Source organism: Aspergillus brunneoviolaceus (genome assembly GCF_003184695.1).
Source record: "Aspergillus brunneoviolaceus CBS 621.78 unplaced genomic scaffold BO95scaffold_35, whole genome shotgun sequence".
Taxonomy (NCBI): Eukaryota; Fungi; Ascomycota; class Eurotiomycetes; order Eurotiales; family Aspergillaceae; genus Aspergillus; species Aspergillus brunneoviolaceus.
In genome coordinates, this window is record NW_020290765.1 from 58175 (window position 1) to 71567 (window position 13393).

Sequence of the window (13393 nt, forward strand, 5' to 3'; positions counted from 1 at the left end):
AAGAAAGAATAATATCCAAGCCGAGGAGGAAGACTCGAGGTATCGAAGAAGGCAACAATAAAATATTATTAACATTTTTATATTAATAATAATTATTTACTGACCGTCGGAAGTAATATCCGAAAAAAAATAGTTTAATAAAATTTAATAAAATTAGTATAGTAAAGAAGAATCTATAGTAAAATTATATATATATAATAAAAATAATAAAGGAATTCAAAACAGAATCAAATATAATATTTATTTTTTAAAATATAGAAGTTGTGTTTTTCGGCGTAATAAAAATAATAAAAAATATAAGAAATAAGTAAATAGGCTTTATTAGAAATAATAAAAATAAAATTATAGTTTTTAGTTTTTATAGAAAAAAACAAGTAATTTAGCAAGAAATCGATATAAATAAAATAAATAATATAATATAAAATAAAATAAATAAGCAAATAAAGAATAAAATATAATATAAAATAAAAATTAATATTAAAATTAAAAATAGTATAATATAATATAGATTATAAATAATAATATAAAGTATATTAACAAGCTTAATATTATATATATTAATAAACTTAATATATTAAAATTTGTTAGTCGGCTTTAAAAAGCAGACTCCTAGTCTATAAAAAATATACTACTATTATAACAGTTTTAAGAATTTTAACAAGTAAAATTAATTATTTATTATAACTAGTTATTATTACTGTATATATATTCCCCGAAGGGCGGTATAAAGAGCAGTAATAATCTACTATTTCTTGTCTTCTCTAATATCCTTCTTACTGCGATACTAATCCATATTTATTATATTCTGCCATAGTCTATTCTGTTTTTTTTTTTTACTTTCTATTATTTCTTACCCTAAAATATATTACTATTTTATATATTTTGTTCTATATAATAATTTGTCTTTATTATTTTATCTCTATTATATGCTGTTTTTTATATAAGTATCTATTTCTTTATATATATAATTAATAATAAAAATATATCGATTTTAAAGCCCGGTGGATATTACTGTTTCTTTGTTTATCTATAATAATATTTTACTGTTTATTTAATGCTGTTTTTTACCGCCCTAGCGGCGGAACTTTAAGACTGTTTATTTCTTCTGTTTTTTATTATCTCGAATAATCTTTATTTTATACGGAATAATTAATCATATTGAGCTCTTGAACCATAACGATTTATATATTTTAATAAAGAAAAAAATTATTACTAACAGTAGTAATATCTGTTTGATATCTTATTCATATCTGTTACTTTCTTTATTCTATACTTCTAGTTATATATATCTAGTCTAGCTTACTATAGCTATACTTAACCCAATCAAGATTATATTTAATATTGGCATATGCCTTTGCTTCCCCTGTGGCTACCATATTTTTATATATTTTCATTTATATATATATGATACTGAAAATAATATATTTTTATAATAAAAATAACTATAGCTGCTGCCTCCGCAGCTTAATATATCAAGATTTTTATATTTTTGTATACTACCTATATTAATAGTTTATATAATTTGCCGTAGGCAATATACTTAGTCTCTCAGCCTTTCAGGCTCTCTATTAAATAAACAACTTCTCCACATCTCGTCATTGACCAGTTATTCACAATAGCCTTATATGATTCAAAATTCTGCCCAGGGCGGTAGAGAATTTTGGGCTACGATGAACTTTTTCCGGACCACGCTGAGCTGCCCCCCGGGGGACACATAGTTCTACTCTCTCCGCACTACTCCGTAATTTCTGACCCTCTCTGAGCTGGTGGTACCCTGTCAATACTGTCCGCAGCGAATCATACTGGTTTATATGTAATACTACTGACTAAGAAGTCTAACAACGGCCTTTGGTGGCCAAATCTCAAAGCACTTTACAGCATTCCAAAACTGAAGTGTCTGCAATAGTGGAATTCTTTTTTTCCCCTCCACTTACAGCATATATCATCACCATCCATATCCCAATATCGCAATAGACTGGAGATTGCTACCTAGCCATGTCTTTCTCCAATCTTGTCTCAGATCTCGCCTTCCGAGATGTGCATGATGACCGAAGTTCCCAAATATCCCACGCCCGATCCCAGGCCACTGCTCGCTCCTATACCAGTACAGCCGCCACCAGCGTCAGCATATCTGGTGATATCTCCAGCCAGCTTCACTCGGGTTATAGCCATCCTTTAAGCAGATCATGGCAAGCCGAAAAGCAACTTACCAAGGTCGGTAGTCATGTAGAGCTTAGTCTTACAATCTAACTCGCTACAGGAAATGCTCATATATCCGCTCTTCATCACGGACAATCCTGATGAAGAGACGCCAATTCCGTCACTCCCCAATCAATGCCGTCGAGGATTGAACCGCCTGGTTCCATTCTTGAGGCCCCTTGTTCACAAAGGACTGCGATCTGTAATCCTTTTTGGAGTTCCATTGCACCCGTCCGCCAAAGATGCTCTTGGGACTGCCGCGGACGATCCGAACGGGCCAGTAGTCCAGGCCATCCGCCTCCTTCGATCGCGTTTTCCCCAGCTCTATATCGTAACTGATGTATGTCTTTGCGAATATACATCTCATGGTCACTGTGGGATTCTTCGCGAAGATGGCACGTTAGATAATGCACAGTCCGTCGATCGAATCTCTGATGTCGCTCTGGCCTACGCTGCAGCAGGCGCCCACTGCGTTGCTCCGTCGGACATGAACGATGGACGTGTACGCGCCATAAAACTCAAGCTGATTGAGGCTGGCATGGCTCATCGGGTCCTCCTCATGTCCTACAGCGCGAAGTTCAGTGGATGCTTATACGGCCCTTTCCGCGATGCAGCAGGCTCATGCCCCTCCTTTGGTGATCGCAGGTGTTATCAGCTGCCTCCCGGGGGCAGGGGACTTGCTCGGCGAGCGATACAAAGGGATATTAGTGAGGGCGCTGACATCATCATGGTAAAGCCCGCGAGCAGTTACTTGGACATAATTAGAGACGCGAAAGAGCTTGCGCAGGACATGCCCATCGCAGCATATCAAGTTAGTGGCGAATATGCCATGATACATGCAGGGGCAAAAGCTGGTGTTTTCGATCTGAAATCTATGGCGTTTGAGAGTACAGAAGGCATCCTGAGAGCTGGCGCAGGAATTGTTGTGAGCTACTTTGTCCCAGAGTTTTTGGATTGGCTATGACCATGCTTCGGGGCCATGTGTGAGCGCGGAAATCTGCGATACCTTCCATCTCATACAGCTTCCCTATGTGAGGTGCTTTCTGCCTTGTATGTTTATATTCGGAAGTCTAGCCTTGATTCAAGCCTATATTCACTGGTCCTCTCGATGAGGGAACCCGGCTGAATGCAAAGTCAGTCTGCACCAAGTATGATATAAACGGTGACCCACCACCTGTTGCACGGGTTTTCATGCTTGCTCTGTGTGCACCGAACCGAGCTCCCAAAGTCATATTAACCAGACAAGTCGAACATGTTGTTTGTTTAAGAGCAAGCACTAACACACTTAGCTTAAATATAGAGTTGGTTTCCAACGTGGGCAAAGCACGGAGACTCAGTATACTGTGTAGGTTTCGTTCCTCTTAACTAGCATGATAGACAGTTCAATGAAACTCAGAGCTTACATATTTCAGCAATCTAAATCGATAGTAAAGAACATGTCTCTCCGTCATGCAAGTTAATTTTCATACATCACATATACCCAGGCTTCAACCCCTGAAAGCCATAGGCTACTATATCGGACTTTACCACCTCACCTGGAGCAACGTATGCACCGCGGCGAAGACGGACACCAGGGTAGATCGTACAGCCAGCGCCAACATAGCAATCTTCTTCAATAGCAACGGAGCGCCCTTGATAGCGACTCTGCGAGCCTTTGCGTTCTTGCATATTTGCATGAGCCGTCGAACTGATTATCGTGACTCGAGGACCAATCCACGTGTGCGCTCCAATGGTGATTGGGCAGTCGTCCACAAAAAGGCAGTCCTCGGAAATCATAACGTCTTCACCTAGGTGCACATTGTAACCATAATGACAGTGAAAAGGTGCCTCAACAATTGCACCTTGGCCAATCGTCCCAGAAGAACGGGATGTGGAAGCGCCAGAAGGGGAATTGGATGCCGAGACAGGAGGGATAAAAACCTCTCTGAGCAGGCGCATTTGTTCCTTAGTGCTAAGCCCCGATACTGGGTTGCACGCATTGTTGAACCTCCATAAGGCGGCCTTACAACGGTCCCTTTCTTCTACAAGTTGAACATCGTAGGGCCGGTAAAGCTCGCCGCGCATCATTTTCTCTTTCTCCGTTTCCTCCCCGGATACGGTCCGTGTAGAAAGCTGATGTTCAATACTCAAAGCCATGCGTGCCTGAGCCTGCGGACTGCTGGTATCTAGATTGCTGCTGTGTGCCGGTCGTTGATCGATCCCACTTTGGAACAGGGAAGCACCTGATTTTGGATGGTTGCCGTGAGAGAGTTCCCTGATTGGCGGTACAATGGCATAATCTGACTTCGAGTGGCCCTCCCGAGATAGCTCATGAATTGATGGAACATCGCGGTAGTCTGACTTCGTTAGATGATCCGGTATATACGCCGGATGGTTGCTTCCTCCCCATGTCCGCTTAGTCCAACCACGACCAGAATTAACGCCTGTTGGACTGGTGCTGAATTGGGAAGTAGAACGGTCGGCATCTTCAACGACGATCGGTCTCATCTTGCTGGTTTCTATATGTTCCGTCAAGGCTGGGGGCCTTTCATGTGGTTGGTTGATATCATGCATATATTGACTACTTATTTCGTTGTAACCCTCTTTCGATTGTAGAGGTACAGGTGGCTTTGAGGGTGACGGCTTCTGCCATGTGCTCCGAGACGAGTAGCCTTCGCACAAGAATCCTCCCCTGATGCAATTGTTGCCTATGTGGTGTTAGAATTGAGACCATTGTCACCAAAATACATATCCTACGCTAGAGTGTAGTAGTGTATGGGACTTACAAGCAGGGTGCTGCTCGTCGCATTTCTTCTTTCTCCGCCGACAGGTCATGCAGCCGGTTTTGGTTCGATTACTAAAAACACGTTTTCGTTTTGGTGCGACCTGAACAGCAGGGTGTGCCCGCTCTTGTGAAATAATTGGCATCGAGGCGGACAGTTCGCTCTGCACAGAACTTTCCGTTGGACGATTGCTAGTGCTCCAACCTTTTGGCGACTCATGACCATTGGCCTCTCGCTGAAGCGCTTCTGCCAGTTGGGCGTCCGTAGCATCGAGATGCTGCGCACGCTGCGCTTGCTTAATTAACTGAGAATCGATCTCATTCCACGCTGTGCCTGTTGATGTTGTGCGAATGTCACCATTTTCGTCCAGCCGAGAATGAGTAGGCGTCTGTTTGACATCGGATTCTCCTTGAGATGTTACAACGCCGTTCGACGGAGACGGCTGAATGCTTGATGCTATGCTGTCGTCTGGGCGTGGGTCTGGGCTTCTAGGTGCCTTATGAGATATACTGTGGCCTTCATGCTCTTCTCTTGATCCCGATCTCTTGCGCTTACTTCTGCCGAGGGCTTCTGCGGAAGAAAATGAACGGCGTGATCGTTGGTCATCCTGGTCGCATTCGGCGCTATCCCGCTCTGCATACCCAGGATTCCTTGGAGACTCATCGTGTCGAGAAGGAGCATGAGCACCATTTTTCGGGGTTCGGTCAGAGGCGGAATTCTCTAGAGTCGGATTCTCACGCGCAGAGATCCTGCTTGTGCTTGTGATGGGAGTGGCTGTGCCACTGCCCAACGATTCTTTGCCATTAACTGCTGTGAATCGCGAAGGGCTGTTCCCTGCCTTCGATTCCTTCTCGGTCTCGTGGTCTTGCATCACCGACGCAGATGCCACGGTAGTCATGATCCAATTGTAGTTGCCTGAATCAGATCCAACCAGGCAGTGGAAGTATATCAAGTATGAGACGATTGGTGATATGATGATTCAGGAATCGTCGTCGCCATTCAAACACGATTGTAGCACGGAATGCCAGTCATTGACTTGTCGTAAAACCTACTAGTCATTTACTGACGGTCATGATCCCTCAGACAGAGCGCAAAGATACCCTCCCAGTCGTGGTAGCGATTCGTGCCCCGGGTGATTTGATTATTGGAGTGGTTCAAACCGAATCGCGTGACACTGAAGTCCACCTGTCTAGCGAGACATTCATATATCGCGACCAATACTCAGCTATCGGCGAGGCAAGAGTAGCAAACGTTCCGCAGATGTATGCTTGTATGGTTGTCAGGGACTTTGCGCTACGGCCTCAAGGAAAGCAGTGCTGATTCCGCATATATATGAAGTGCAAATAACCAAGATAGAATCGAGACTAGAGATTAAATCTCAGTGAAACCGAGGAAGAAGTGCAGGTGCCAGTCTTTTATAATTGAAGGCGCTGGGAGTCGTCAACTGAATTTCAGGTTAGGTGGTAGTCTAGGTTGGGATTAAAGCGGTCAGGTAAAGACTATGGTGGGACTGCTCTATGTCTCGGTCGTAGAGAGCTGCGCATTGAGTGGTATTGAGTGGTATAGGCTTGGAGTAGCGTCTTGAGTATGGGAGACGGAAAGAGGAGAGAGGGTGAGGAGGGGAGGGGAGGAGGAACGTCAAATCAGGTGGGAGGGGGGAGGAGGTCTCTAGTAAGTTAGGTAGGGCAGTCAATGGACGAAGGTGGAAGTAAGCGACTGTAATTATAAATCAGCGAGTAAGATGTCAAGAGAGTCGCATTAGTATAAAACTCTTTGCCGCCGGATGATGGGGACAGAAAAGAAAGTTAATCCATGCAGGAGCCAATGACACAGTTATTGTCGACAGCTGTCGAGTAAGCCGCCGTAGGTTGGAGTTAAAGAAACAGAAGGGCTACTGAGCAAGGTAGGTAATAAATGTATGAGGAAACCCTGGGGAAGGACTGGCAACGGGAGGAGGGGAATTAACCAAGAGGGGGAGAGGATGAATTGGCAGGAGGGAACTTAGGTCAGTGGTGAGGGGGGAAGGGTCACAAAGGGGGTTGAGTAAGATCAAAGGACTTGCACATTCATTAATGACTTGAAGTTCACTGACAATGTTTGATGTAGTTGTAGCAAAGAAGCCTTCAGTTATCCTTACAGCAGTACTACTCTGTACTAGGTATGCCATAGTATGTACTGTATAAGTACATGTACAATACTGAGTACGTATGAGTACTATCTTCCGAAGCGAAAGACTGCGGCTGCCAGCTGGCTAATGGGGAGAGCTCGGACAGGGCTGGCGCGCGATCGGCCATGGGCGGCGCGAAGGAGCTGCGGTGACAACCACTAACTTATTTCTCTGTGTATAGTACCGATTCGGGAGTGGGCAAGTTGACTGTAGTTAACTACTACTAAGTTAGTCCTTTATCAGGATGTACTACTCGCGTACTGCACCTAGGTAGGTTACGTACAAGTAATAACTCGGCTTTTCTGTTCAAGCACGGTCAAGATTCATTGGTCTTTTACAAGTCCCCAGTGCAGTAAGGAAGAGTCTAGTCACTTCCTAACTGGCTTCTGAACCTAACGCCTCCCGCGCGAGGGAAGCGCGGTAAGAGATTGCGTACCCGCTCCGTACCTAGGTAGAGGCCGACCGACCGCCTGTGCGCTCCAGTAGGCAGGTAGTTTTGGCCGCTATGGTAGTAGCATCCGCTGCTGGTGGCTCCTTCGCTCACAATGTTGGCCACCTTTTCTCCCCCCGCCATTGGTGCAGGCAGACTATGAACGCGGTTGATGCGTGGGTGGTGGTGCTGCTGCTGGCTGGTTCTGGTCCTGGTTCTATTTACAAACCAATCTACACCGGTAATAAACACTTGAGCAGTCACTCACACCTTCGCTTGCCGAGGAGATGATAAAGGTGAGCACAGTCTCTGTGTTATGAGGAAGTCATATAAATGCATTAGTTGACTTAATCTATTGTATTCAATCTGGCATCTACCCTGAAACCAATCCACTATGCTCTTGAGCTTCTCTACATTAAGTCACTTCACCTGAAAAGGACACATGGTAAAGCTTATTCATTGCAATGTTATTGTTCAGTATATCCTTCAAATATGTCAAAGGACAATTGTTTATAAGACATAGAAGACTTCAAAGGCCGTGTGAAGTACCGCGGGTGATAGGGACTGTTGAAAAATTCTGCTAGGTTTGGAGTTACGCTATCATACGCAGGCTGAATTCTTGACTTCAGATGATGAAGGCGTTTTAAGCGTCGTAGTTTGAGGTAGAGCCGCCAAGCCCACCTGGCAGCGTGCCGCAGGGGCATGGCAGCACGAAGATTGCTCCGGCGGCAGTATTCCTGAAAGCGGTGAAGTAGTGTGTGGTTAGCTACTTAGCTAATCCAAGAAGTGAGCCGCCAACACCACGAGGAACGCGCTGTTTCTCACCGCCAGACATCTGCTGATTTTAGTCTACCCTCAGACATCATATCCTTATCCCAAAGCCAGAACCCTCAGTTTAAGCTACTACTGCCTCGCGGTTCATTTACCCCACTTTTCCAGCCCCCCCGTGAATGGTGCATCTTCAAACTGTAGATTGCTCCAAGCTCTCCTTACCTCCGTCGAACCCCTCCAAGGAAGCCTCTTACCCCGCCAAAGCATTTTGCCCACCTGCTCTATCTCCAGCACTTCTCTAATCCACAGTCTTCTCGGGATATTCGAACTCACTCTGTTTCGTTCCTCCTCGAAGGCTGAGTGAGGTTTATCCCAAACAGCAACGTCAAACTTTCGAGCGGGATGTCTGTTTCCATACAGGAGTTGGACAACACTGTCCGGGCCTTCTATGAGGGCAAGGGCGATTTGGTGAGTTATCATCCGCCACTCCTCGAACTCGAGAGACCCCAGATTCACTAATCTGCGCCGATTCTACTACGCACAGCAAAAACAAGCCGAGCAGACCTTGACTGATGTAAGTGAACAACTTCCACGGGCATATCTCAGGAGCGTTTTGCTGATTCGTGCTTGATTCTCAGTTTAAACAAAATGAAGACGCCTGGATGCTCGCAGCGAATATCCTCCAAGAATCCTCATATCCACAAACTAAATGTACGATACTAAATAATGTGTATCTCGAAACTTGTGGGATACTGACTGTGCTTAGATCTTGCTCTTCAAGTCCTCGATGATGTGATCATGACACGATGGAAGGTTCTGCCGAGAGAGCAGTGCCTAGGTAAAGACCGTGCCATGAAGATGCATAGGGAACTATCTGACTTTTACTAGGCATCCGAAATTTTATCGTCCAGTTCATCCTTGATAACTCCGAAACAGAGGAAAAGCTGAGAAGCCAACGCGTTTTCTTGAACAAACTTAACCTGGTGCTAGTTTCGATCTTGAAGCAAGAATGGCCGCACAACTGGCCAACATTCATAAACGATATCATTTCATCGTGCCACTCGAGCCTATCAGTTTGCGAAAACAACATGACCATTCTCCGCTTGTTGTCTGAGGAGGTTTTCGATTTTTCTCAGGACCAAATGACTTCTGTGAAAGCGAGGAACCTGAAGACCTCTATGACTCACGAATTCTCCTCCATCTTCCAGTTGTGTTCCCAAGTGTTGGATAACGCGAACCAGACGACTTTGATTAAAGCTACACTGGAGACCCTCCTTCGGTTTTTGAACTGGATTCCGCTCGGATACATTTTCGAAACGTCCATAATTAATACCCTTTTGACCCGCTTTCTGGGCAATGCAGAGTACCGCAATGTAACTCTTAAATGCCTTACAGAGATCGGTGGGCTGCAGATCGGCAACCCTTATAATTACGATGATCAGTTGGTCCGTATGTTCACTGAGACCTTAACGATTGTCTCCACAATCATACCTCTCTCGATGGATTTGAAGTCAACATATTCCAAGAGCAATTCGCGAGATCAGGAGTTCGTTCTCAATCTGGCTCTTTTCCTCTGCAGCTTCTTTAGTGCTCATCTCAATGTAAGTTCCCACTACATCCGTCGGTTTCTTCCCCAGGCACTGATATTCTTGCCATGTTAAGCTTGTTGAGACCCTTCCAAATCGTGACTACCTCACCCACGCTCATTTCTACCTGATCCGTATCAGTCAAATCGATGACAGAGAGGTGTTCAAAATCTGCTTGGAATATTGGACAAAACTGGTGCAAGAGCTTTATGAGGAGATGCAACAGCTTCCAATCACCGACATCAATCCACTGGTGAGCATGGGTGTAAGCGGGCTGTCAAACGGAGGCGCGCCGCATCCCAGCACCTTAGCCAATTACACCCTTCGCAAACACAAATACGAGGAGGTTCTTTCCAGCCTACGTACCGTCATGATTGAGAAGATTGTTCGGCCCGAAGAAGTTCTCATTGTCGAGAACGACGAGGGCGAGATCGTTCGCGAATTTGTCAAGGAGAGCGATACTATCCAGCTCTACAAGACAATTCGCGAATGCCTGGTTTATCTCACTCATCTGGACGTTGTCGACACAGAAAACATCATGATCGAGAAGCTGGCTAAGCAGGTTGACGGGTCCGAGTGGTCTTGGAATAATTGTAATACTCTCTGCTGGGCAATTGGGTCAATCTCCGGGGCGATGAACGAAGAGACGGAGAAGAGATTCTTGGTCAATGTCATCAAGGATTTACTTGGCCTGACCGAGATGAAGCGCGGAAAGGACAACAAAGCCGTCGTCGCTAGTAACATCATGTATATTGTGGGACAGTACCCCAGATTCCTGAAGGCGCACTGGAAGTTCTTGAAGACGGTGGTTAACAAGCTGTTCGAATTCATGCATGAAACACACGAAGGCAAGTTTGTCTACTCCCAGCATGGAGCGTTCCTTCTAACAGCGTGCAGGTGTTCAGGATATGGCTTGCGACACTTTCATCAAGATTGCCAACAAATGTCGACGACACTTCGTTGCGCTCCAGCCAGGCGAGAACGAACCTTTTATCGAGGAGATAGTCCGCAATATGAGAAAAATTACCTGCGACCTCTCACCACAGCAGGTTCATACTTTCTACGAGGCTTGCGGTTATATGATCTCCGCCCAGGGCCAGAAAAGCTTACAGGACCGATTGATTGAGAATCTCATGTCGTTGCCCAATATTGCTTGGGATTCCATCATTGGACAAGCCACTCAAAATCCTAAAATCTTGGAGGATGGTGACACAATCAAGATCGTTGGCAATATCATGAAAACAAATGTGGCTGCGTGCTCTTCGATCGGAACATACTTCTATTCCCAACTCGGACGGATTTATCATGATATGTTAAACATGTACCGGGCGTCCAGTCAACTCATCAACAATGCTGTTGCGCAAGATGGTAATAACCCACACCATTTATCTATTCTTTCATCTTTTTCGTCTTTATTGCCCACTGGCAATTTTGCCCTGTTTATCTTTGTGGTGCATACCTCTGACGTACTTTTTAGGTGAAATTGCCACCAAGACGCCCAAAGTCAGAGGGCTCAGAACAATCAAGAAAGAGATCTTGAAGCTCATAGACACTTACGTGCAAAAAGCCGATGACTTAGAGATGGTGAACGCTAGCATGGTACCACCATTGCTTGAGGCTGTTCTTGTGGATTACAATCATAATGTTCCAGATGCTCGTGAGGCTGAAGTTCTGAGTGTCATGACCACAATCATTCACAAGCTGCACGTATGTCCTAAATTGTTCACTACTACAGATGCTTGTGTATACTAGGAGCTAACAATACCGACAGAACCTCATGGAGGATAAGGTTCCTATGATTATGGAGAGTGTCTTCGAATGCACTTTGGAAATGATCAACAAGGATTACCATGAATACCCAGACCATCGTGTGCAGTTCTTCAAACTGCTACAAGCAATCAATTTATATTGCTTTCCAGCCCTACTCAAGCTGCAGCCTGCGCAGTTCAAGATTGTGATCGATTCCTGCATGTGGGCAAGTAAGCATGTCAACCGCGAAGTCGAAAACACCGGCCTTACAATGTGCCTTGAACTCATAAACAACATGGCGGAAACGGATGTTCAGACGTCGAATGCATTCTTCCAACGGTTCTTCATTCAGATCCTTGGGGATGTGTTCTTTGTACTCAGTGATAGTAACCACAAGGCCGGTACGCATACTTCATTACGCCCATCTCGAAACCATACTCATCCTCTCTGTCTTAGGTTTCAAGTCTCAAGCTATGCTCTTGTCGCGTATGTTCTACTTCATAGAGTCCGGCAAAGTGCAGCAACCTATCTACTCTCCTGGCCAAATGCCCATGGGAACAACCAACAAAGATTTCTTGCAGAGGTATTTGGCGGAAACTCTACACAGTGCATTCAAAAACCTTCAAGAGTATGTACTCCTCGATTGCCTTTGTCTCCGAATCTTTGTACTGACTACTGGATCAGAATCCCGGCCAAACAATTCGTCGCTGGATTATTTACCTACAACGATGATTTCAACAAGTTCAAGACACATCTGCGGGACTTTTTGATTTCTCTGAAAGAAAATCCAGGTGACAACGCCGAACTATATGCAGATGAAAGGGAACAGGAAGCACGAGACGCCAAGGCCGCCGAACGGGACCGTGCATTGAAAGTTGGAGGGCTGTTGAAGCCGTCTGAAATGGACCAGGACGAAGAGATTTGACTAGAGAGAGAACTGCGCGCCGAGGTCTCTCTGTTCTTGGAGTCTGAAAAAGACTCCGAAGCATGCAGTGACATGTTTGATGGCTGGTCGTATTATGGTTTCTGATTTCGACCAGAGCCCAAGGCTTATCGTACCCAATCAAGACTAATTCGCTTGTGGGCAAAGTCATCTTACCACGAATTTCTACTTCCTCTTCTTCATGCTCTACGGTGAATGAATTCTAATCCATCTCATCTCGAGGCTCCCCTGATGTGATTGACATCAGCAATTTATTGATTCTTGTACACATTTGTTCCGTTCAAGCGGAAGCCCAGACGAATATCATTTCTTGTTATTGGCCTGAAAGAGGAAGGTTTTTTTTTTAAAAAGTGTATATCCATTCCTATAGAGGTGGCTTGTCTTCATTGATATTATCGAGATAGTACTATGATGTGACTAGAGAGAGACTCTGCGACAAGAGTTGAAAGTTTTGTCGTCTCCCCCAACGGCCTGGCCTGAGGCTTGTATGGCAAAGGAGGATGCATCCGAGCTATATCTAGTAAATTAGTATTAGTTGCAATCGATTCGACATGGGTAGGTGAGGCATGACTGAACATCGGATCAAAGAAGCAGGCAGCGCAAGCTAATTGGCAGCCCGTGTATCATTGTACGTAAAATTACCTACTTTTGTGGATTCTTAATATATTGTTTAGTTGATTTGAGACATTGGAGGTTTATTTCCATATGTACCAATATGAGATTACTACTCCATGTATAGGATAACTCCAAATGGCACATCAGTAGTATATTCTTTATATGCAATAG

The 13393-nt window shown here is 44.6% G+C and overlaps 3 protein-coding genes across 3 annotated transcripts; 2 read left to right on the top strand and 1 right to left on the bottom strand.

The window, feature by feature from the left end:
• Positions 1-1727: 1727 nt before the first annotated feature.
• Positions 1728-3555, top strand: BO95DRAFT_389471 (porphobilinogen synthase HEM2). Its single transcript, XM_025583578.1, has 2 exons — positions 1728-2214; positions 2261-3555. The coding sequence occupies exons 1-2, from the start codon at positions 1996-1998 to the stop codon at positions 3161-3163; spliced, it is 1122 nt and encodes a 373-aa protein (XP_025442048.1). The 5' UTR covers positions 1728-1995; the 3' UTR covers positions 3164-3555.
• A 114-nt stretch (positions 3556-3669) lies between these two features.
• Positions 3670-5859, bottom strand: BO95DRAFT_431975 (acetyltransferase; the record flags this gene model as incomplete). Its single annotated transcript, XM_025585033.1, has 2 exons — positions 3670-4886; positions 4965-5859. The coding sequence occupies 2 exons, from the start codon at positions 5857-5859 to the stop codon at positions 3670-3672; spliced, it is 2112 nt and encodes a 703-aa protein (XP_025442049.1).
• Positions 5860-8379: 2520 nt separating this feature from the next.
• BO95DRAFT_442908 (exportin CRM1) lies at positions 8380-13042 on the top strand. The gene is made up of 11 exons (XM_025586553.1): positions 8380-8797; positions 8874-8903; positions 8968-9040; positions 9096-9167; positions 9218-9930; positions 9992-10763; positions 10813-11283; positions 11393-11622; positions 11687-12065; positions 12121-12292; positions 12349-13042. The coding sequence occupies exons 1-11, from the start codon at positions 8732-8734 to the stop codon at positions 12587-12589; spliced, it is 3219 nt and encodes a 1072-aa protein (XP_025442050.1). The 5' UTR covers positions 8380-8731; the 3' UTR covers positions 12590-13042.
• The last annotated feature ends 351 nt before the right edge of the window (positions 13043-13393 follow it).